The 25,316-nt window shown below is 43.7% G+C and overlaps 2 protein-coding genes and 2 long non-coding RNA genes across 7 annotated transcripts in view; 2 read left to right on the top strand and 2 right to left on the bottom strand.

The window, feature by feature from the left end:
* Positions 1–5,757: 5,757 nt before the first annotated feature.
* LOC120743252 (phospholipase A and acyltransferase 3-like) lies at positions 5,758–10,266 on the bottom strand. Of its 2 annotated transcripts, XM_040046841.1 has the most exons (6): positions 9,760–10,266; positions 8,778–8,848; positions 8,362–8,378; positions 8,140–8,248; positions 7,686–7,939; positions 5,758–7,116 (listed from the first exon to the last, which is right to left on the bottom strand). In XM_040046841.1, exons 2-6 carry the CDS (start codon positions 8,797–8,799, stop codon positions 7,033–7,035), a joined length of 486 nt encoding a protein of 161 aa, XP_039902775.1. In that variant the 5' UTR covers positions 8,800–8,848; positions 9,760–10,266; the 3' UTR covers positions 5,758–7,032. The 2 variants fall into 2 exon arrangements, with proteins under 2 accessions (XP_039902775.1, XP_039902774.1); XM_040046840.1 differs by lacking the exon at positions 9,760–10,266 and having other exon boundaries at positions 8,778–8,862.
* LOC120743254 lies at positions 5,758–13,427 on the bottom strand. Its single transcript, XR_005698127.1, has 4 exons — positions 13,416–13,427; positions 9,554–9,563; positions 6,815–6,819; positions 5,758–6,683 (listed from the first exon to the last, which is right to left on the bottom strand). It is a non-coding gene; the product is annotated as an uncharacterized LOC120743254 (long non-coding RNA).
* LOC120743258 lies at positions 7,912–9,093 on the top strand. Its single transcript, XR_005698131.1, has 2 exons — positions 7,912–8,016; positions 8,703–9,093. It is a non-coding gene; the product is annotated as an uncharacterized LOC120743258 (long non-coding RNA).
* Positions 13,428–16,473: 3,046 nt separating the features above from the next.
* LOC120743244 (protein mono-ADP-ribosyltransferase PARP14-like) overlaps positions 16,474–25,316 on the top strand; it is a 30,445-nt gene continuing 21,602 nt past the window's right edge. Inside the window, exons 1-7 of one of the 3 annotated variants that reach the window (XM_040046816.1) lie at positions 16,474–16,788; positions 17,496–17,584; positions 20,621–20,648; positions 21,018–21,086; positions 21,893–22,066; positions 23,004–23,129; positions 24,738–24,839. In XM_040046816.1, the coding sequence (XP_039902750.1) occupies positions 16,605–16,788; positions 17,496–17,584; positions 20,621–20,648; positions 21,018–21,086; positions 21,893–22,066; positions 23,004–23,129; positions 24,738–24,839 (772 nt within the window). In that variant the 5' untranslated portion in view covers positions 16,474–16,604. The remainder of the gene's footprint in view (positions 16,789–17,495; positions 17,585–20,620; positions 20,649–21,017; positions 21,087–21,892; positions 22,067–23,003; positions 23,130–24,737; positions 24,840–25,316) is intronic. The other 2 variants (XM_040046815.1, XM_040046818.1) reach the window with 2 other exon arrangements.

Consider the following 25,316-nt stretch of genomic DNA (forward strand, 5'->3'; position numbering starts at 1 on the left):
CAAAATGAAAGCCTTTTAGCCTTTTCTTATTATAAAAAAATTACAAATAAAACTGTTTACAGATGTTATATACAATAACTATCAAAACCTATTCACATTTAATTTGACTTTCACAGAAATCCCACCTCTCCTTGTGGCTACAGAGTACTTGCTTACCAAGGTTAGCACCTTGGTAATATTCACTAATTACAATGTTCCACATTTCCTCGCTTTTTTAGTCATTTTTAGGCTTTTTAGAGTTTTTTTTTTTTTGGTTGTTTAGCAGTAATGTTTCTGCCTATTTATTTCAGCCCATGAAATCAAATGCAGATCTTCCTGATGTGAGATTTACATAAATCTAAGTAATTTTGTTTGTCGTTATCATTAATTTTGTTGCTGTTGTTGTTTTTGTGCAGTTTACAATCATATATAAACCTAGCAAGCATCAGTCAGCACGGTGCCTAACCTAAACAGATTCTTGCTTTATTCACATATATTATATGTAATTATATATACCTGCACATTGCACCTAGGGTTGCAGCCACTTGCCCCCCTCCCGCCACATTGTTGTGACAGCCCTGATTGTACTTATACACTGCATCTGAACAGGGAACAGTCTGCCACATTAATGTATTTTTAAATGACTTGTTTGTAATACATGAATTTTTTTCTTACAGATGTCAAAGTCTCAACCTCATGCTGCCCTTCCCCATCCTCCTAAAGTAAGTATTTGTTTGTTTGTTTTTTTTATTTTTTTTGGTGTCCCGTTTGGATCTTTAGCCATCAGAATTGTTGTCTTAAGGCCAAGAAAGATGCCAAGCGGATTTATTTTACCAAGTGGATCATCATGGCCTTGCCATATTGGTCCATTTGATTGACCTTTATTATAATTATGAATTTATTTTATTTTCAGTTCCTACAAACGGGACAGACATGACTGTGGGATAGGACAGGGAGAAAGAATGAAAGAAAGAGAGGGAGAGAAAGAAAACCAAAGGGGAGAAGAGACGGTGAGAAGGGGGGGGGAAGAAAGAAAAAACAAACAAACAAAAAAAAAAAAAAAACTCCTGGGTCACCTGTATGGAGAAAAAAAACAGAAGAGAAAGCAAACAACAAAGAGCAACATAAGAAAAAAAACGGCACCATCACAATAAACTAGCTAGCAGTAGATATCAGTAGATACTAAATAATAAACGATATTGTGCAGCACGCAAGATAGACAGCGCACAATGTGCTTTGAGGCAGCAGCCAAGAAAGCTGTAGTCCGCGTTTGTGAATACTCGTGTGCACACCTGTGTGGATCAGCATGCTTGTATTCCAAAGGTTTCTCCATGTAATGATCTGCTAGAGGGTGTGGGGGGGCCACAGCCCCGTCCTCCAGGGCATGAAGCAGGTATGGAGGAGATCAAAACTCCAGACATCCAGAGGCCCCCAGAACACAAGAGACCAAGGAAGACCAACAGAGGGGCAGCCGCGCCACTGTCCCAGTAAGAGCTGAGGAGAGTCCCAGATGAGGGCTCACTCAGCAGCTGCGGAGCAGAAGCCAGGGGGAGTTGCAGTGACGCGCCCGTGAGCTCCGCCGGCAGCCAGCTGTGCCTGAGTGACAGAGCCCCAGGCCGAGAGGCCGGGGGCACCCCACCTCCGAAGGGGCCCGAGCGAGCCCCAGGCTCCAGGCCCCGATAAGCAGCCACCAAGGAGTGAGCCGGTGTGTACCTGGACGCCCATCCCCAGACACAAGGAACCACCAACGCACCGACACCTGAGGGAGTCCGCCACTGGCAGGGGAAGTGGTGGTGGGGGGAGATAGGCCTCCAAACCTTGGAGGGCCTGAGATGTCCCCAGAGAGGTGGCGTCTGATACCCAACCTGACATATAGACACAGACATCCATTCCCACCCTCATGCTCTCATATGCACTTACTCCACACTCAACCAACGTGGAGACAGACATAAAGAGACGCTGTACACACGATCACACTCCCCAAGCGTACTCTACAAACCGGGTCTAGGTACCCTTGCCCCTGGAGGGGGGAACTGCACCCAGACCCAGGTGGTGTTACCCTTTTCCCTGCGGTGGGGGGAGGCAGACCGCCCCGACTCCGCAGCAGCAGGGAGGCCCCACACTCCAGACCGCAGTCGGATGGCCAACTCCTCCTCCTAGCCCCCCCGCTCCAGCATGCCGCAGAGAACGGGGGTGAGAGAAGACTCCAAACCTCCCTCCACCCGCTCATTGTAGTGTTGATGCATGTGTGTTCTGAGGTGCAATTAAAACCCAGGAGGGCATGGAGCTACCTGCCAGAGAGCAGCAGGTAAGCGCATGGTCCCTCCTGCTAGCCCTCAATGTCTACGTGTATTCAAAATTGAGAGGTGGGCAACGACCCCAGGGGTGGGGTGTACACCCTGATGGTAACTTGGACTCCGTGTATCGTGCCCACCCCCAAGATCCTATATGTATGTGTAATGAGAGTGTGAGTAATGTGAATGTCTAAGTTGTACTCCATACTCCGCAACCCGCCAGGGAAAGGGGGCCCAGGCCCATCCAGACCGGGGCCCAGTGCAGCAGCGCCCCCGGCCCCACAGAACCCGGGACAGTCCACCCAACCCCACCACAGAGAAAACTGCACCCACCCCACCATCCACTCATCTTCCAGACTACATAAAACAATAGACGCCCAGGCTGAGATCTTCCTTTGTGGGATCTGAGATCTGCCCTTTGTCTCCGGTTCTGTTCATAATTTTTATGGACAGGATTTCTAGGCGCAGCCAAGTGGCGGAGGGCTTTCGCTTTGGTGGCCTCAGAATCTCATCTCTGATTTTTGCAGATGATGTGGTTCTGTTGGCTTCATCGGGTGAGGGCCTCCAGCTCGCACTGGAACGGTTCGCAGCCGAGTGTGACGCAGCGGGAATGAGGATCAGCACCTCCAAATCCGAGGCCATGGTTCTCAGCCGGAAAAGGGTGGAGTGCCCACTCCGGGTCGGGGATGAGTTCCTGCCCCAAGTGGAGGAGTTCAAGTATCTCGGGGTCTTGTTCGCGAGTGATGGGAGAAGGGAGCCAGAGATCGACAGACGGATTGGGGCTGCAGCTGCAGTAATGCGGACGCTGCACCGGTCCGTCGTGGTGAAGAGGGAGCTGAGTGTAAAAGCGAAGCTCTCAATTTACCGGTCGATCTACGTCCCTACCCTCACCTATGGCCACGAGCTGTGGGTAGTGACCGAAAGAACGAGATCGCGGATACAAGCGGCAGAAATGAGCTTCCTCCGAAGGGTGGCTGGCCTCTCCCTTAGAGATAGGGTGAGAAGTTCGGCCATCCGGGAGGGGCTCAGAGTAGAGCCGCTGCTGCTCCACATCGAAAGGAGCCAGCTGAGGTGGTTCAGGCATCTGACAAGGATGCCCCCTGGGCGCCTCCTGGGTGAGGTGTTCCAGGCATGTCCCACCGGGAGGAGGCCCCGGGGCAGACCCAGGACACGCTGGAGAGATTATATCTCTCGGCTGGCCTGGGAACGCCTTGGTGTTCCCCCGGACAAGCTGGAGGAGGTGGCTGGGGAGAGGGAGGTCTGGGCCTCTTTGCTTAGGCTGCTGCCCCCGCGACCCGGCCCCGGACAAAGCGGATGAAGATGGATGGATGGACAATTCTTTTTTGCAGTGTTAGTCAGTGACTGGCTGCTCCCGTGTGGGATTAGAACGATGCCGCCTTATCCCATAGTCCATCCAATGATGCGATTCTCATTCGTATATACGCAGCCAATCAACGTTGCTGACAGGCTATGACAGCGTCCTTATGTGCCGACACCGGAGTTTAAGCTGGCATAATGGCATGGCTGATGTGGAGTGAAGCCACGTTAATGACGTGTACAACCATTGGAGATGTGAGCAGGACAGACGGACAACTAGGCTAACAAAACCGCAGTTTGTGTTGCCATAAATAAAAGAGCTGCTGCCCAAACATAACGCCAGTTTGTGCGTATGTGTGTTCTGAGGTCCTGTGTTACAGTATACTTTTTGGTTTTGGTCACTAAAATGCCATCAAAGCTGACTAAAGGAGGAAACTCAATCCCGCCTCACCTGCGGCCTGATCTCCTAATGAGCCCTTGACCTGTCCTGAGTCGGGGACTGCGGCCCAGGCCATCACTAGTGACGATGTCTGCACTCTCAAAATAGAGCTGCTTTTGGCTCTCCGCAAGGACTTCAGGGAGTTTAAGGGGGTTTCACTGAACAATATGACCATCTCTGTTTTCCCTGATTATACCGGCAAGATGGTGCCAGCATGTGCAGCCTTCGTGGACTGCTGCTGCCAGGAATCAAAGGGGAGCGGTTCGGCCTGCTCCACCAAGCCCAGCTATTACAGCGGATATAGCGGACACACTAGTCCATTATCTCTGAAATGTGATTCTGTACTGTTCCCTGGTAATAAGGTTCAGCATCTCTCACGTTCAGCATTACAGAGAACACCATACCAGATTACGCATGGATAGAAACAGATAGCATGAAAGATTATCATAAGGACATCACAGAATGCACAGAAGGCTCAATATCATTAGGTCTTTATCTGGATCCCTAGAGAAATAATTAAGGTCAGCGGTCTGACTGAGAGAACTAATAGTGCTGCCTGTTGTGCAGGTAGTTTCCCAAACACGTTATTCATGGTTACATACGATTTTAGACTGATGTGGGCCAAAGCCTAGCACAGCCTGTAACGTTATTATGACACATTATATGTCAGGGTCCTGGGACTGGGCAACCCAGGATCCCTGGGCAGTCATGGACCTGTGTATTATTATGTATTTTTGGTGTCGTTTTCCCCTTCTCTGTGCGTGTACATATGTGTGTTTCTCTGTGCTGTGTTAGTCTGTCCCACTCATATGTTTAGGCGAGGTATGGGTGTGTATGTCTGCGGGTGTGCCTGGAGGATGGAGCTCGGCCACCTGCAGGCCTGAGGGGTGTGGCCCTGCGGAGGGACTGGCCACACCCGAAGCCACACACCTGCCGCTGATCAGGGCTCGTCGGGGGAGCTACTTAGGAGAGTCTTGGAGCTCCCACCAACGCGGGATCATTGCATGAGACTCCACGTTAGTCACCCTGTCTAAGCTAAGTCAGAAAGTGTATGCCTGCCATTCTGAGTGTCCTGACAGCTGCCGTTATTGTTTCCCGCAGGAAGAGCGTGGAAGGCACGGAGAGCAGCGAGCACCGGGGGGTGCTGACACGGGAGCAGAGAGCACACGGACTATTCACGGGAGACACGACACGGGAGTCTGGGAGAACACGGGGATTTATTGTTACGTTGTTTTCACTCTGTAAATAAACACTGTTTGTACATAGAGCACCGCGCCTGGGTCCTCCTTCCCCACTCCTTCCACGGTGTGCCATGCCATACCGTGACATTATATTAGTGAGCTTGGCTTTAAGTGACTGACAGGTTTCTTTGAAAAACACTTTCTTATATCCATGTTCTTCCTCATTGCTGCCGTCCTCCTCCTGGCAGCGCAGGCTTGCAGCTGCTAAAACTAAACAGAGCTCCCTGAAAGGCACAGCCAATCACATTGGCCATATTTGTCACATGAGGTAGCACTCCAGTAGAGAACGTAGTTTAACTCTTTCTGCACCGCTGGGTGAATGAGACGCTGACAGATCGTTTTGTTTTTCTTTACCGAAGAGATCAAATTATTGGTGGACGTGTCCCTTCTGTACGTGCCAAATCTACGCCCTTGGCAGAAGAAAATGGATAGGTGGTGTGCTGCCCTTGTGTGAGCTCTCTTACTGTCCGTAAACTTGAAACTAAAATCATCCATAAAACAAACTTTATTATTCTCTCAGTTTCATTCACGGGTCACTGAAGGTTTGTACACAAATAAAAGCTTTTTCCTGCCTCAGAATGAACCCACTGTGTTATAAAATATTTATTTCATCTCCAAAAGAACAAAATGCAGTGCAGAGCGTGTGATGTCATCTGCCGTGGTCCCTCCAGTGCTGAACAACACCTCTATATTTTGTCTCCTGTCTGTGTGTGTTTGTCTACTTTTGTGAGTTTTGGTTTCCTCCTGGTTTATTTTTATTTTGGAGATGGTGGTTTCCCACATTTTCAATCAGTAATGCAGCAATAAAACTCTGGCTCCAACTCGCTGCCTGATTGTTGCCTCTGTTTCTCATGTTCTTCCCTCAGTTGGACTTTGTTGTCTTTCTTCAGTCTCAGAGATCATCTGCTAGCTGGCCATCGCTCTCTCGCTGGATTTCTTTGTTGGAAAATGGAATCATGGCTCAGTTCTGTGCAGAAATATTGATGCTCACAGACCTTCAGCTCTGGCTGTGTGTTTTCTCTCTTCTATAGAAAATCTGAAGAAATCAAATCTGTGTTAATCATTTGTAGGTTTCTCTGTATTTCAATAGTCACACAAAAAACAGTGAATTATTATCAGACAGTATTTATTCATAAATCACTGAAAGCTTTTATACACAGGTGTATCCTATTCTGACACATGTCAATATTACATTTTGATGACAAGTTCTTTTAAATTTAAGATAAAGCATTTGGGGAATCATGTACCTGATCATCAGTTATTGTGGTGCAGCTGCACTCAGCCTCATTTCTCTTTGATTTAAGTTCAAACATTTGTTTACAGCCTTGATTTTTGACACTTAGTCTCACTGACCTCAAAACACTAACAAGTCACGTTTTAATCATACATCGATACAGCATTTTATTCTACACGCTTCAACTATTTAATTCGTCGTCTTCTTCTTTTGGTAGACAAGCAGAAGCAGACGGCCGTAGTGATCGATGTAGCGGTTCTGAATGACAGCAACATCAGGAAGAAGGAACACGAGAAGCTGGAGAAGTAACAAGGGCTCAGAGAGGAGCTCGAGAGGATGTGGAGGGTGGAGGTGACGGCGGTCCCCGTGGTGATCGGAGCACTCGGTGCGGTGACTCCCAAGTTATGGCTCCAGCAGATCCCGGGAACAACAGCGGAGATGAGAAGAGCGCAGTCCTGGGAACAGCTGACAGCTATGTGTGTGTGTTTGTGTAAAACAGCAGCTCCAGACTGTTCAAAATGAGCTAGGTCAATTTCTATGTGCCACAGCGGCACATACAGCCAGAGCGATGGCGCCTGCACCACCCAAGACTCCGAGTGCTGCTTCTTCCACCTGCAGGAGGAAAAACGTCGTTTAGTTTTTCTGCAGGAACATTATGAGCAGATTATTGTCGTCAGTCACCGCTGAAAGTTTCAACAACTCTGAGATATCAGTAAAAACACATGAACACGTACACGAGCATTGTCAGCTGTTGGTCATTACTATGATTATGGGCATTTTTATTTCTTTAAATTATTATGGCATCAATAATTCTGGTCAGCAGTCAGAAACGTTTTAATTCAAAATCTCCAAAACAGCTGAAATCTGAGCAGCAGCCCCTCACAGCTCTGCTGGTTATCAGCTTCTAACTGCAGTAAATCCATTTCTTTGTGTGCTTCACCCTCGTGTGTCTAAATATTATAACTAATTGCCGTCAGTGTCATGTATGATCTGGTTTTAGTTGACAGAATATCACACACCACAATGATTGTTATTGGTTTTGTTACTTGTCCTAATAATGAAATAATGTAAAGCTGCTTCTTCCATGAGCAGCAGACTAACATCGGTGCCTTTTTATTTCATTTTTTCACAGCAGCTCCATAAAGACAGTTTCCTGAAAGCAGCAACACGGTTTAACCCACCTGCGGTGATTCGGCCACACCGTACCGCAGCTCTGTGACAAAGTGCTCACAGTTAAATGAGACAAGGTCGTATCGCAGTTCTTTGCCCACCAACGCTTTAGCATCCTCCACAATAGCATTAGCTGGGCGTGGCTTGTATTTCCTGTCCATGCTGTTGTTGATTTTCCATTTGTCTTTTCCCACCACATTCCACATCTTCTCCTTCAGCACAATGCCGTTTGCAGCTCGGACAGAAGCGCCGATGGCGACTCCAGCTTTCAGGGCGAAACAGAGGAAAATAAAAACGGCTTATAAAGAGTTTCTACACTGAATGCAAACCTATTCATTTCTGGTAAGTGGATCATTGTGACAGTCTAGTCTAAAAAGATATTGTTTGTGGTCTGAAAACTACACTGAATGAATGTGGGCTGTTAGATCTGCTGATATTTGGTAGCAGGTCAGGACTGAAACTTACAGTGATTTACAAAGTGAACAACAAAGCCCGCACCGACGTATACAGCCCAGTGCTTATAGTTGTCACGGGAGATCTCAATCAAGTCCCCGAGCTCTGGCTCCCTGTCAACCTGGGATTAGAAAAAAAGAAAACAAATTTAATTCCTCAATTAAATAATTAAATTGTTTTTAAAGCCAGTCTCAGTAACATGTCACAGCCTTCATGTCTGACTGGTCTACTTACCTGATCCCCTCCGGCATCTGCAAAAACAAAAAACCATTTTAGTACAGTGTTATGTACGAACCAAGAATTATTGTGTGCTATGCAAGCCATCGCCAGTAGGGGGCACCACGCCCAGTTATGTGTGTGTGTTACTTCTGTGTTATCCCAATAAAGAAGAAGTCAACTTGTAAACAAACTATTGTGTGTGCAGTCTGACTCGGCATAAGCTCTAATAGTGTATTGACACTAGAGTGGAAATATAACATACAGATCATCAGAAAGAGAGAAAAGCTCTGCTTTTTATTTTATTGGATTAATTGAACCATATTTTGGCCATAAGTAGTTTCCTCTGTCTTTTTCAGAAATGATGAAAGTAAACTGTGGCAAATGAGAAATGACAACATCCTGAGAAAACTAAGAAACAGTTACAGACTCACAAGACGACGATGATGATCCCATGATGTCTCCGAACTTAGAAACAAACGATGGACTGAACTGTTTGATGGACCTGGTGACACAAAGAACATTTTGAGTTTAACTGGAACACTTTTACACACATTCGCACACAAAAACACAATTTCATAGCTCAGTACGTAGAGTGGTCGCACCATGATCAGAAGGTTGGGGGTTTAAATCCACTGAAAGGCTACTCTGAGGTACCTCTGAGCAAGGCACCGTCCCTACTCACTGCTCCCCGGGTGCTACCTCGGTGGCTGCCCACTGCTTCACTGAGTGAATGTGTCAACTGCAGAGGACTAATTCCCCTACAGGGATTAATGACGTGTACATTACGTTACACACACTTCATTAGCATCCCTGCCAGTGGAAACATCTCAAACGTCTGCTTCATCACACTGTGATTTAAGGACAAATAATTCAGTGTGGGCTTCATTTATTCACCAGCTGAAATCCTGAAGTCAAAACTGATGCATTCAAGAATGAAACAGGAAGTTAATCATTCTAAAGTTTAAAAGCAGGGAAAGAAAGTTTCCCCTCCCACAGAACAAAGTTTTCTCACTCAAGAACCACTGAGAGCAAAATAAGAAGAAGAGTAGCTGATGAAGCTGGAGCGACTTGCAGAGATGGAGATGAGCTTACGGCAGATTTTATATGAGAATGAAACATTGGTGGCTGTTCCTGAACTCCACTAATGTCCACTATCAAAAAGCTTATTAAGACTTAACCTAAATCTTTCTAAAGCATTTATCATCACTGTGAAACTCCTGAAAACAAACACACTTTTACTGTGTTTTATAATAACTTTATGAGTTATCATGTTCCTGGTCATGTTTTATATTTAAGCAGCGAAATCTAATAACTTTGACTTGAAACTTGAAAGTTGCTGATCTGAAGTAAAACCAAATATAAAGCTGTGTTTGTGTGATGTGCAGAGAGACGTCTGCGTTTCTTTCCACTCACCTGCTGAAGTCAGTGCTGCAGAGAGAAGTGCTGTGAGTCCTCAGAGTGAAGCGCTACATATACCCGTGGCCCAGCCCATCCTCACAGTCAGTGTAAAAGTGAAAATAAAAGTGTGCAGCAGAACGAACTGAAAGACATACCTGTGCACCTAATGTGTTTCTCATGTTTTCCTGATGAGCAACTCATGCAGCACATCATCCACACAGTGAACCTTTATTTTTGTTATGCATCGTTGTTAACTTTGGTAAAACATGCAAAAACATCTTTTATCAATCACTGTTTTTTTATTTCTAATGTGAATTTCAGCTCACATTAATCCAACATTCCTTAGTTTTAACTGCTGGACATTTGTGGGTGATTTTCATCATTAAAGAAATCATCCCATGTTTCAGTGATGGGATTTATATCAATGGTTATTTACTAGTTACTCACTGTGAGTCTATAGTTTATTGTGTTTGGTGATGCAAATGTTTGCACAAGTGGTTTACTGTGGCCAAAGAACAGATATTGTTATAATGGTGACTGTGAACCATGAGATTCACTCTGTGGTGCTTCAGTTGTCATGTTCCTGAGGTTCTTCATGCCCTTTGTGACAGTGTATCAACATCTGCCATGCTGCTTATCATTGGAAGTGGTTGATGAGTTTGTGTTGTTCATAAATCCTGCAGTCAGAGCTGTAAACAAGCTTGTGTGTCTCTTTATTCTAATGCACAGTTGCAGGATTTAGGATGGCACCCCTCCCAGACACCCACCAGGTCGGCGGGGCCAGCATCTATATTTGCTTTCGGTTTTGAAAGGGAAAAATGAAACTGGATACACAATCTGCTCTGCACGGTTTATTTCTGGAAGGTGTCAGAGTCGCTGTAAAAGCAGGTGATCATACAGCAGATCACAGCACCCAAGTGGGGAAAAAACCACAGTAAGAATAGTTTCACTTCCAGTTTTCCATGAGTGACGAGAACCCACTGAAAGGAAAAGAAGGAAGGATGAAGTGCAGTGCCAGAAGTGACTCAATATCCTTATGAGAGTTAATCAACAACCCTGAGTCTGACCTGAGTCTGACCCCGACCACTTTCTCTCTTTCTTAGATGCCTGGCCAGTAATTTATGCAGCTTATCACCAAATTCAAGGTTTGCTTAACAGGCCCTGGAAATTTTATCTGAGAGCAATTTATTGAGTTTGTACTTCAGAGCCGATATTTTACTGTGTAGCTGTACTGATGGTTGTTTGGCCGAGTCCAACTTTGGTATTTGAACCTCCAACTGTATATGTTCATTCATTATTACGTTTTTCTCTCAGACGACTGAAAGGACAGCCTCTCACATACACTTTAAACGTCTACCACAATAAAAGAGATGATAAATCGTCTTTAAACGTTTCCTTTTTTTGTGTGTTTCCTGTTTGGTTCTTTTGCCATCAGAATTGTTGTCTGAAGGCCAAGAAAGATGCCAAGCGGATTTATTTTACCAAGTGGATCATCATGGCCTTGCCATATTGGTCCATTTGATTGACCTTTATTATAATTATGAATTTATTTTATTTTCGTTTTTTTAAAGACGGGACAGACATGACTGGGGGATAGGACAGGGAGAAAGAATGAAAGAAAGAGAGAAAGAAAAATAGAGGAGGGGAGAAGAGACGGTGAGAAAGGGGGAGGAAAAAAAACACAAACAAAACACCTGGGTCACCTGTATGCTGATCCAGGTGGGCCACCAGGAGTGAGCCGGTACATACATGAGCGCCCAGCCCCAGACGACAAGGACCACCAACACACCAACGTCTGAGGGCATCAGCCACCGGCAGGGAGTGTGGTGAGGGGAGAGAGGCCTCCGTACTTTGGAGGGCCTGAGATGTACCCAGAGAGGCGGAGTCTAAGACCCAAGCTGACATATAGACACAGACGAACAGGCGCACGGACACAGACGTGCACCTGCTGTCTTTGGCTGGAGGACAAGAGGAAAGTTACCCAGCAGCACGGGGCAGGGTTACTGGTCCCTATGAATTCAGGGACCAGAGGACACCCCTCCTTCTTTCTGTCCCTCTCTGTGTGGCTCTCTTCTCTGTGCTTAAGGCTGTACACCCCAGGACTTTGCTTTTATGTGTTGCTGTTCTGTGTATGTACTTCCTGCTGTTCATTTGATTTGCTAGGGAGGTCTGGGCTTCTCTGCTTAGGCTGCTGCTGTGACGTGGCGATGGATAGATGGATGGAATACTTTGTGAAAATATATAATAAAGTCACAATCAGCTGCTTCTCCAGGCAGTTTGTCATCTCAAGGATCAACTCTGTGATCATAGTCAGCTTCCAAATATTCTGCCTCTAAATGGTTCATGTTCTGGTTTCTATGGACTTTAGACAGATAACTGACATCTAGAACGCCCCTAACAGCAGATGGGAGGATGTCCACCCATCAATTCATGCCCTGAAACTCAAGACCATTTGGGTTATGCAGCAGGATTCCCCAACTCTGATTGGCTAAAAAAAATAAATAAATATATATATATATAAAAAAAAAAGAAAAACCATGAAGCTTTTGGAGTGGCCGAGTTGAGATCCAGACTTAAATCAGACTGAGATGCTGCCCGAGTTAGAAACCCCAGCAGTGTGGCTGAATTACAGCAGTTCTGCAAAGATGAGTGCTGATCCATCGTAGTGTTCAGATTTTTTTATTCCCAGACCTGGATCATCAAGAAAAGCCCTGATAACACCATAAATGTTACATTAGGGTCAAACTACATTTTAAAACCACTTTGAATTAAACTATACCAATCACTATACTTAATCACCAGCGTATGTGATTAAGAAGTACATCACATTTTATTGTACAGTGTTATTATTCAGTATTTGCTCACATTTATCTTACATGTTCTCACCAGAAACTAATGTTGCATCATTTTTGCCTCCAGTGAACAAAAGCACAGTCCTGACAGTAACCAACGAGAGCTGAGTGAATGCAAACAGGGACAAAGGGTGTGTCGGGGGAGAGGAAGACACCTGACCAGAGAGACTGACGTCATCAAATCAAGACATTTATGAGCAGACAGGCTCAGTGTGCATCAGCAGTTTATAAATATAATGAAATAAAAATACAGCAACGCTTATGAGATAAGCTTGAGATGCAGAGTCTTTATCATTTAATGTTTTCCACTCACAGAAATAGACTAAAGGAAATTTAATGGCTTTAGAATTAAAATTTAAGCTTTTTTAGTTTTTCTCTTCGACACTTATGTTGCTCTAACTTTTGAATTTCTCACGTGTTGGATCAATAAAGTATCAATCTAATCTATCTTATCTATTTATATCTATTTAAGCTTTAATGGAGAGGAAAACTGCATAGCAGGCATCACTCCAAGTATTTTTGCTTTCACAGTATAAATCTGGTCACCTTCAGATGTGCCAGATAAAAAATGTTCTGCTTGATATTTGAGGAGTTTCCAGACGTGTTTGTCTACGAGTGTCTTCATCATAACAAATGTAAGTATTGAGTGTATGTTTACCTCCATTATCTCTAAAGAATGAGTTGTTCAGCCTCTGCTACATGCCTTTGTTGCTTTGGTCTTGGCTAGCAGGTAGAACAGGGCCGTGCATCAGATTGTGTTCTGGTACCTCTTGTTTTTTTATATCCTTCTACCAAAGCTCAGAAGGTTAGTGCCGACACAAACACACAGTGTCACCTTCTGGTGTAGCGTGGAATTACATCAGTTTCACCACAGTAAATCAAATCTTGCTGTTTTGTTTGAACCTAAATTTGTCTTTTGTTTTGACTATTTGTGAGACTGTGGTATAAAAACACTCATTTTAGATCAACTCATTGCTTCGTCTGATCGAGATCTAAACCAGTTCAGATGATCAACATGAATCAAATGAACTTGTAAAACTTCAGCACTGGATTATTGGCCCTACTTCCCCTCACGTCCTGACAGCCCCCACCACAGCTCTGAGGGAGAGGCTTTGTCAGGCGGCTGAGAGGCACCTCAGCCTGGATGAATGTACTCTGCATCTCTGAAATATTATTATGCTGAAGGTACGACTCTTTTATGAAATCCTGCACACGGTGCACTTGAACATATAAAAGTGATGATCACCTCTTTCATTGGATTTTGAGTGTTTTACTCAACCTTGTTACATCATTTATAGGAAGTGATGTAATGAGTTAATGGTGCTGAACAACCCCCTGAAAGACCCACTGAACTTAATTTGGTGATCAAAGTTTGTTATGCTACTAAAACTGGTGAATTCTGATGGGAACACTAAAGTGGGATGAGGTTGCCCAGAATCGGACGGTTAAAGAAACTGTAATGCCAGACATCATAACAGGGTTGGAAATGTGTGTTTTAGTCTCAGGACAATAAGACGTTATAAATCACCTCCATCTTAGCCACGAGCTAAGGTGACAAATGGAACTTCATATTTTATAAATAACCCTGCATCCTCTTGACTTGATGATCAGTGCAGTCCTTTAAGTGATGCCTGTGGAGCATATGTGACCAACAAATGTGACATGACTAACAGAAATATTGGTAACTAGTAAATGGTCTGTATTTGTATAGCGCTTTACACATGCAGCCATCCACACATTCACACACTGGTGATGGCAGCTACATTGTAACCACAGCCACCCTGGGCGCACTGACAGAGGCGAATATTAATTAATTCATATTAATCCCTACTGTCAGTTTACTGTATCAAAGCTGAAGTAAAGAAATTAAATTGCAACAAATCATTAAGAAATGAAACTCTGTCCTGCTTTGTGACACTTGTTCTGCAGATGTGTGACACAGACCCAGCACCTGCTGCCCCTCATGGTCTCAGGTGGAGGAGGATCTGTAAGGAAACTTTATTCTGTCGTCTCCAGAGAGTCCTTGTGTTTGTTGTAGACGATGTCACATGACTGATGGAGCTCTCTCCGAGTATTAGACTATAAGATAATTATTTTACTTGAAGTCATTAAATCCTCTGAGGACAGAGTAAACGACAACCTAACAAACATCCCTCACTGAACTTTAAATAACGTTCGAAATTTGAGATGTTTACGTTTATAACAGTCAGATTGTTCACTCTGATTTATGGACAATTCCTTCAGTCATTAATATTCATGCGAAATTGGCTGCAGTTCATCTAGGGGGCGCTAATGAGACAGTCCTCAATGAATAGCAGTTAATGGGGCCAAACCATTATTTGTGTGTATGTGCAGCAGCAGGTGTGGTAACTGGAGGTGATGCTATGAGACTGCTCCACTGTGGGAATGCAGCACTTACAAACATGTCACTAAATCCACAGCCCCATCCTCCACTTGTGGTCGGCAGCTCCACACAGCTCCACCTTTCTGGAAAACATCACGAGTCCCCAAATAAAACAGGAAATATGAAAATTCCTCTTTTCCCTCAGTTATGATTCAAATATCTCATTGCCCTCTGAATGCACAGCACAAGAATCATGCAGCTAAGAGCAGCTAAGAATCATGGGTAGTGTAGTCACAGAGAGACGTGTCAATCATTTCAACTGAACATAAACCTGATCACAGATCAGATCATCAAACTGAACTCTTTGTACAGCTGTGGGAACCAGATGTCTGTCACGTCCTGTTTGCTGAATATGCCTCAAAGGACCAGGTACCTCCAGGTGTCCTACACCTGCACCAAGGCAGCAGTCATTTTAAACAGCAGCACAAATATTTGAATCTGTTTTGGTTGAAGTGGTTCTTCCTCCTCCTGATGCTCACCACGGTTCTCGTTCCTCTGCAGGTCAAAACAAAGCGGCCTATGAAGCCTGAATCGTCTCATGTGGTCATAAACATATTTTTGCGTCTTAGATTCAGGAACTGACCTGTAAAAGTTCTTGTGTGGATTTCTGAAACATTCAACAGTTTCAGCTCATTTACAGCAAAAAGATTTGAAATCAATAAAATAACTTTTCCTGCATCGTCGTTAATGTTGTGAAATGAATTTTGTTTTGTTTATTCTAAATGATCTCCTATGACAGACTTCTAATGCATGTTTATTATAGGTCATTAGTTAACTTCCTGTTTTTGGATCATTTTGCAGAAAGTAAAGTCAGAAGTAAAATTCAAGCATGTAATCTCTCTGTCAGGTGATGGAAAATATATCAGCTGATTGCTGAACGAAAGGTCATGAGACAGAGGGTCATCTTTCTAAATGTTCAGCTTTCGCTTTCTGCAATTTCAAAACAAAACCCACCGCAATGTGCAGCTGTGTCCACCAGGGGGCGATATTCGGCTCTAACAGGTTTATAGAGAAAAACAAAATGTACTTGAAACAATACAGGTAAGCTTCCCTTTACAGCACTTTTAAAATAATGAAACATAATTAAATCTAAAATGTTAGTTTTCATTGAAACTGCTGATGCTCACTTTTAATTATGTCACCTCAAAAAATCATTTTGTAATTATTACTGTAATTTTGTTTGTCTTTTGATGACTGTTACACATTAACAGCGCTGATTATCAGGTTTATAATATTTACTCTGCATTTACAGCCTCGCTTCAATAAATGCGGCGTTTTCTGTGGTTTCTAGTATTTTATCTATAAATGTATTCGTGCATTTCTTTACTGGGTTTTCTCTGCGTGTTTATGATTTCAAACATTACAAAAGGCCTTAAATAATATTTGAGTTTCATCCCAAACGAGTAAAATGATTCTGAACGTAAGGAACGACTGGTTAAAGAAACGTGTTTGTACAGTTAAGTTTCGTGTGTCAGAATAAACAGTGAGTCAGGCTCCGGAGTTCTTGCTCTTTGTGAAGAAACGAAAGTGAAAGTAAAGTTTAGTTTGAAGTGTTCGGCTGTTAGTGTCAGTGTGTGTGTCCGTGTGTGTGAGCGGACGGCAGCATGGAGGGATCCGAGTGTCCGCCTGTGACCGTGGAGGGGGACTGGACTCCGGCTCAGACCAAAGCCCTGAAGAACAAACTGCACATTTACTTCCAGAGCAAGAAGAAGTCGAGCGGAGGAGACTGCCGGGTGGAGGCGGAGGAAGGAGCCCCGAGGGCGGCCGTTTACTTCAGCTCACCGGAGGGTGAGTGCGCTTCATCGTGGTTCACATAGTAAAATAAATCATTTAATAATTAAAAACACCGACAGACGGAGACCTGCGAGTGTAATGATGGAACAAACAGGTCTGAGAGTCTCACTGTGACCGGACAGACTGCAGAGAAAGTTTGGCCATAAAGCTTTGAAGGATCTCAAAACTTCATGTTTTTAACCTTTCAGCTCAGAGAGGAAAGTTTCAGAGAGCAGCTGACTTACACCAGCTTTAAAATATGAAATTCTTCATACTGTCATATCTGTCCGGTTATTGAAGCTGGTTAATTAACACCCAGAGCCTCTGCGATGATTTCCCAGCATGCACTTCACCCTCCAGTTACACTCCTTCCTGTTGTTGTTGAGGCACAGCGCCTCTGGTTAATAAAGCACATCAGGAGCTCTGATGCCTTCAGTGCGGAGCTCCTGGAGGGTTTTATTTCCATGCTTCGTGCGTGGAGCCTTCATCACTTTTAGAAACGTGTATTTAAATCATGAAAATGATTCCACACCAGGGGGTGTGGCTTTGATACTCAGCAGCTGTCACCAAAACATGACAGGAAGCAGGTTTTTATTCACAGGAAGTGGAAGCAGGGAGGGATTAGTTTCTTACTTTGTTACAAACAGCTGATCATTAAAAGTGTGTGTGTGTGTGTGTGTGTGTGTGTGTGTGTGTGTGTGTGTGTGTGTGTGTGATTTCAGTGAGAGAGCGAGTCCTCGCGAGGAAGAATCATGAGATCATCCTGGACAGTAAAACCATCCAGTTGCGGCTGAGCTCAGCAGTAAGTCCAGTTTCGATGTTTCATGTGGATGTTTTTTCCTCACTCAGAGCTTCCTGTTTGCTGCTCACTGTCACTGCTCTGGGTTCAGCTCTTTGGACCAAGCACCTTTAGGGTTTTATGACTAATCACCGAGCGCCTCCCTTTATACAAATATCACAGTTAGTTCTTTAAAAACAGAAAACTGTGACATCAGTCTCGGTCCTCTGATTCTGACCTGATCAGAGATCTGGAAACATCAGGTACTGACTGTAAAATAATCCACGCAGGAGTTTTATGGCTGCTGAGCTTCTTATCAGCTCAGGACACAAACAGCTCCAGAGTTTCATTTCACAGGAAAATAATAGTTTAACACAAACGTCCTGCAGAAAAGGACGAAGCAGTTATTAAAGGAAGGTGAACATTTCCACTGGTTCTCTGATCAGATTTATTTTAGGGTTAATTTAGGGGCAAAAATAGTTTCCCCTATTTTTGTATATGAAACTTCAGCTGACTATTTGGCAGATTTTTATTCCAGAAGCATCGATAATCATGGAGTCACTGAAGTGGCTTCATGTTTGTGACGTAGTGAGTGATTTATTAAAGAAAGCTGGATTCTTGTTTCAGTGCTGATCAGTCCAAAGAGTCTTAATAACAGCACGGAGGAGGGATCAGCTGTCCTTACGAGAGGGTGAGCTTCAGTCTGTGTGGCAGGTTGTGAAGGTGTTTTCTTCACGGGTGGAAATAAACTCCTGGCTGTGTGACGGCAGCAGGAGCCTGACTTCCACTTTCAGCTTCTCCTCCTCGTTGCTGTTTGTGTGTTTTGCTGCTGTGTGACCGGGCGTGGCTCCTCTGAACTCCAGTAATAACCAGCCTGGCTGACATGGAGATGATACGTTCTGTTCACGTTTATAAGGCAGTGAAATCACAGCTTAACCTCCAAACCTCCCAGTTTACACTTCTCACATCCGTTTGATCCCCGCCTGATATCGTTGGCCAGGGTGCTAACCTGACGTAGTTCTCCGTCAGACTGTGAGTGTCAGAGAGAAAGCTCTGACAGTATGAAAGGATAAACAAGGCGTGCTGTATAAAGCGCTGTTAGTGTTTGAGCACTAAAGTGTTATATAATAATCACTGTGGTGGGGTGTGGCTTGCGAGCTGCAGGGGAGGGGTGGAGCAGTGGCTACAGCGTGTGGTGTCAGGGGAGTCTGACTCACACACCTGACCTCATCATCCAATCACATCTGACCTGTTAAAGCTGTTGCTGGGAGGGGAGGGCTGTGTGTGCAGAAGCAGCCGGAAAGTTAGAAAAGAAAAGACGTTTAAAAAGTTCAACGCTGCTGTCGTCGGGTCCTTCACTGCCACAGTGTCGCCAAATATGACTAAAATACGTCAACACTGGACTCTTTAAAGAAAAATCACAGTTATGATGTCATGTCCTTTCTTCTTTTCCTAAAATCACCTTCCTGGATTTTTGGAGAAACATGAGGTGAAGGAAAGCCGTGGTGGATTCTGACACTTGAGGAAAAGAGAAGCAGGATCTGCTGTGTTCAAAGTTTCCCAAATTCAAACCAGAGAGTCTCAGATACAGATGCAGGTTTTACAGGTGGACAGCCTGGTGAAAAACACGAGGCTGGAATAAAAGAATAAAGTTTCACAGTCACACAGGTCAGATGGTCGTAATCAGACATGTTTCTGTCAGACGTGTGGAATTATAGATGAATAAGGACCCAAATGCAGACACGGATGCAGGAGAACGTGTTGGACAGAAAGTGAGTCTTTACAGCTGATCAATACTGCAAACAGGTGGAACAGAGAAAACTAAGCAAACCTACACCGAGGAAAGCTAAGCATAAACAACCTGAGGGATGAGGAACCGGGAAACACAGGGAAAGCTGACGGAGGCGACGCTGAGGCAACACGGGGAAGACGTGCAGCGATGACACAGACGGACCAGTCACGAGCAAAGAACACACAATATATAAGCACAGGGGGAAACAAGGAAACTGAACACAGGAGGGAGACACGGCTGAACTTAACTGACATTAAGGATTCAGGAGACAGACACTATCTCTACTTTCAAGATCAGGCTTCAAACTTTCCTCTTTGCTAAAGCATATAGTTAGGGCTGGACCAGGTGACCCTGAATCCTCCCTTAGTTATGCTGCAATAGACGTAGGCTGCCGGGGATTCCCATGATGCATTGAGTTTTTCCTTCCCACTGTCGCCAAAGTGCTGCTCATAGGGGGTCATATGATTGTTGGGTTTTTCTCTGTATCTATGAAGCGCCTTTGTTGTGATTTGGCGCTATATAAATAAAATTGAATTGAATTAAATTGAACATAACAAGACAGGAAGGAAGCAAAACTGAATCCAGTGACAAAACAGGAAACACACTGACTGAACTCAAAATATGTAAAGTTAACACAGAGACCATAGGAACCTGAAACAGGGACAGGAGGGTACAGAGTAGATGACACAGGGAAGCACAACAACACCTAAGAACTAGAACTGAGGAAATACTACTATGAAGCTAGAAATACTAGGACAGAAACCAAAACGCCATGAATAACAAATAATCAACAAACACAAATTAAACAGATGCAAAACACTGGGTCACTGACCCAGGACTGTGACAGAGTCTCAGCCGGTGATCCACTAATGCTGTCACTTCCTGCTGAAGAGACAAAAACACTCACGTTTCTTTTGTTCCTGCATCTCTCAGGTAAAATAATTTCACATCACAAAGCGTGTCGCACAAAGACAGCGACTTCACAACACAAACTCCAGGTCCGACACATCTTTACAAGCCTAAAGAGGTCCAGTCCTACACAGATGCTTGATAAAAACTTGACGTCATTCTCATGCGAACCATCGGGAGGACTGATCGATGTTCTGACTTTGTGGTCCCAGCAGGAGGTCAAACATTTGATTTGCAGTGCTTTGGTCAACTTTGTGTTGATTTTGGTTAATGTTGTTCTTTTTTTAACCAAAACTCTTTGAAATACTCATTAAACTGACTGCAGATCTATTTTTTTTAGATTAAATCTTATTTTTGTTTTTTCTCAGAGCCCAACAAGCAGCGACGATGTCTCAGGTAAATCCTCCTCCTCAGCTTATCTCCTCAGTTTTCATCATCACAGTTTATTTAGTTTTTTTAGCTTCTTTGTGTAAAATGAGCTGCAGTGATTGTTTGTGGTACTGAAGGGAGATTTTACTGGACTTTATTTAAGTTGAAGCACATTCACATCATGATTTGTCATGATGTCAGACACGTTTGTTAAACATGTTCTGATTTGACTGATTATTCATCGTTTTTATGAAGAAAAACAATAAGATCAACTTTAAATCAGTTTGATGTGTTCAAGCTTCATCTGAGCTTTTCTCTGAGCGCCTGTGGTTCGATGTGTTCATGTTTGCTGATCATTACTCTAAACTGGACCAACTGGATCCTCTTGATTCTCAGACTCATCGACAGACTCAAAGAAGCCTCAGGCTGAACCTGGAAGTGGAGCTGCTGCTGCCAACAAAGAGGGTAAAAACAAACTGATGGAACAAATGTTGTGACAGTAATTTATGAAAACTGTGCCACAGCTGGAGCTGGTTCAAATGTAATATTTCTGTATGTGACACTTTGTTTTAATTCCACTGGATTCCTCTGCTGTTAAAAGCTGTGGTCACACATGCACTGAGTGAACTTCAGTATGAACTCAATGTCTGAGTGTGACAGTAAATGTATTAAAACCAGTGTGAAGTCCAGTTGTGAGCACGTGTGAACAGAACAACAGCATGTGTGCCGATGTTCACAGTGTGGAGTAAATGTGCTGTTTTTGCAGATATAATAGTCGGGATAGAGAAATGCATAGAGACAGGGGTGACTTTGTTACTATATTATGTAATGTCAGTGTTCATGAGACTCTCAGGTCTTATTGATGAGTTCTTGTTCATGACGATGTGGTCCTGATGGAGTGGATCCCCCTCTTCAGAGGTCAGCTGACTACTGCACACACTGGACCTGCACTGTACTCATGCGGCTCACCTGGTTGTCACAGACTCTCAGTGTCGCAGTTTCACGCCTGTAGTCGTTGTGTGAAAGAGGTTTACTCAGCAGTGTGAATGACTCACAATTAAAATATTTTTATTAGAAATAAATAATAAGCACTTAGACCCTAGTGTTATGGAAACGGACGCGTGATTTCAGTCTTAAGTGAACAAAGTCAGATCTGATTAGTCTCAAATTCTGTGAGTCTATGAAGGAAGGTTTTAGGGAATAACAGCCTGGAATGAAGAATCATTTTCCTCCAACACTGATGGGCTGGTTCTGACTCGTGTTTCTCTCAGACTCAGAGTCGTCTCAGAGCTGTGCGGTGGTTTTGGAAAACGTCACAGACAACATGTCCACAGATCTGCTCTCCATGCTGGTGGAGAACATCTCCGGGTTGGATGAGAACGGCTACAGCATGGAGAACATCTGGGAATCCAACAGCACCGTGGTCACATTCAAAAGCCCTGCAGGTAGGACACACCTGGACTTTTCCTCCCACACACTACACTACAGGGCCCAGATCTACTTTGTTAAAACCTTTGATTCTGATTTTACATTTTAAAACTCTCTTTATGCAGCACTCGGAGAAATTGTGCAGATTTGTCCATATTTACAGAAAATTTTAATAAAACTATAAGATAATAATTGAATAATTATTTTAATATATGATTTTACAAAACTTGAAATATAAAAAACTGTTATCTTAATGTACGCTGTCCACTGGTGAGGTTTCAGGCACATGTGGGTTACTTTTTTCCTCTGTATAACCTTTCACTCCACGTCTGAGCTCAGTGTTCACGTTGGATTCAACCCCAGATCTCATTTCTCATGTTTTGGGGCGATCGTGGCTCAAGAGTTGGCAGTTTGTCTTGTAGTCGGAAGGTTGCCGGTTCGAGCCTCGGCTCCGACAGTCTCGGTCGTTGTGTCCTTGGGCAAGACACTTCACCCGTTGCCTACTGGTGGTGGTCAGAGGGCCCGGTGGCGCCAGTGTCCGGCAGCCTCGCCTCTGTCAGTGCGCCCCAGGGTGGCTGTGGCTACACTGTAGCTGCCATCACCAGTGTGTGAATGTGTGGATGGCTGGATGTGTAAAGCGCTTTGGGGTCCTTAAGGACTAGAAAAGCGCTATATAAATACAGGCCATTTACCATTTTGGAAATGTTGCTTTAAGATGTTTATATTTTCAAACCGTGTCTTTCAAATGTCCTTACAAACATTGTAGAGCTGATATCAGTGGACAGCTTATGCTGGCTCAGTCTTTGAGATTAAACATTGATTTTAACCTTGAAACAAGTTCTATTAGAAATAACACTAAAATAAATAAATCTGACATTTTATAGCCCAGCTCTGTCTCTCATCCTCTGATGAAACAGTTTAAGTCTGAAAGGATTAGTCTGGATTATTTTGCAGATGTGGAGAGATTCCTCTCTGTAAGTCAGACCAGCTCAAAGATGAAGAAGCAAGGACTGACCGCTCGGCCTCTGGAGGTAGCAACGGACATCCGAGTGGAGAGTCTTCCTCCGACTGTGGTTGAAGGTACATATGCTCCTAAAAACCATAGACTGTATATAAAACCATCAACGTGTCTTTTAGACCCCATTCCTACAAAACTGCTCAAAGAAGTCCTGCCATTAATTAATTCTTCGATCTTAAATATGATCAACCTATCTCTAATAATCAGCTATGTACCACAGGCCTTCAAGCTGGCTGTAGTTAAACCTTTACTCAAAAAGCATCTCTAGACCCAGCAGTCTTAGCTAATTATAGGCCAATCTCCAACCTTCCTTTATATCAAACATCCTTGAAAGAGTAGTTGTCAAACAGCTAACAGATCATCTGCAGAGGTTTATTTGAAGAGTTTCAGTCAGGTTTCAGAGCTCATCACAGCACAGAAACAGCTTTAGTGAAGGTTACAAATGATCTTCTTATGGCCTCTGACAGTGGACTCATCTCTGTGCTTGTCCTGCTAGACCTCAGTGCAGCGTTCGATACTGTCGACCATAATATCCTATTAGAGCGATTAGAACATGCTGTAGGTATTACAGGTACTGTGCTGCAGTGGTTTGTATCATATCTATCTAATAGACTCCAGTTTGTGCATGTAAATGGAGAGTCCTCTTCACACACTGAGGTTAATTATGGAGTTCCACAGGGCTCAGTGCTAGGACCAATTCTGTTTACATTATACATGCTTCCCTTAGGCAGCATCATTAGAAGACATAGCATACATTTACACTGCTATGCAGATGACACCCAGCTCTATCTGTCCATGAAGCCAGATAACACACACCAATGAGTTAAACTGCAGGAATGTCTTAAAGACATAAAGACCTGGATGGCCGCTAACTTTCTGCTTCTTAATTCAGATCAAACTGAGGTTATTGTACTCGGCCCTGAAAATCTTAGAAATATGGTATCTAACCGGGCTGGACGACTGTAATTCATTATTATCAGAAGTCCTACAAACTCCCTGAAAAGCCTTCAGTTAATCCAAAATGTTGCAGCAAGAGTCCTGACAGGGACTTGATTCATGTGAAGTTGCTGATTGTGTGTATTTGTGTGTATTTTAAAGCTTTGTTGCATATTTGTTGACGATTCCTTTTCTCCTGGTTGTCTTTTTTTGTTGTTACCATTTCACATTATCCGGGTTTTAAATTTCTTTAAACACACTGTAATATGTGTGTAATATAATAAAAAAACAGATCTGTTTTTTTCCTCTTTCGTGAGGTTCAACACATATTACAGTGTGTTTTCAATATATGGGATGAATTATTAGAATTGTAGATCCTAGCATGTCTCAGGATTTCTTGCCAAAACTGTTTCAGAAAAACACCTGCAGAAAAAAAAGATTCTCACACGTAGTAGATTCTATATTATTAGAGTTTTTTGTGATGTTTTGGAAAAGTTATATCTGTCAGTTTGAGCTGACTTTTATTTACGGCATAAATATGTGTTTTAAAACAAGAGTTATGTCATGTTATTTACAATGAATGCTGGATGTCCTGAGGGGGTTCTGCTGTTCCTGAGCTCATTCATCATTACACAAACCTCACGTTATTGTCAAATTTCATGGAGACCAACCTTTAGAAATTGAATTTATCCTTTAAGCAGCTGTAAAATTGTGTATTTCTGTCTTATTTCTAGACATGCTGGAGCTGTATTTTGAGAAGACCTGGACTCTGCCGGCCAAAATTGTCATGATCCCAACTGAACAGGCTGCCATCATCACTTTCAGCGACCCTAAAGGTTTATTTAGCACGGTGGCATGTTGGTTAACACGGTGGTTAGCACGGTAGCCGCACAGCAAGAGGGTCCTGACCCTAACCCTATTCACACACTGGTGGAGGCAAGCTACAGTTGTAACCACAGCAGCCCTGGGGCAGACTGACGGATAGGTTAATTGATTAATCTAAATTGCCCATAGGTGTGAATCTGTGAGTGAACGTGAGTGCGAATCGTTGCCTGCGTCTATGTGTTAGTGTTCTGGCGATCTGTCCAGGGTGTACCCCGCCTCTCACCCTATGACAGCTGGGATAGGCTCCAGTGCCCCCCGCAACCCTGGAAAGGATAAGCGGAAGCGAATGGATGGATGGATGAAATAATTTGAATATGAAAGGAGTTATAGAAGAATGTTTTATATCTGTGGGGTTATGTCAGATAAAAAAAGGTTCAAAACCCCTTGTGACTTGGATAAATCTTTATAGAAACATTAAAAAAAAAAAA

This window comes from Simochromis diagramma, unplaced genomic scaffold (assembly GCF_900408965.1).
Source record: "Simochromis diagramma unplaced genomic scaffold, fSimDia1.1 OVJJ01000491.1, whole genome shotgun sequence".
In the NCBI taxonomy this organism is placed as follows: Eukaryota; Metazoa; Chordata; class Actinopteri; order Cichliformes; family Cichlidae; genus Simochromis; species Simochromis diagramma.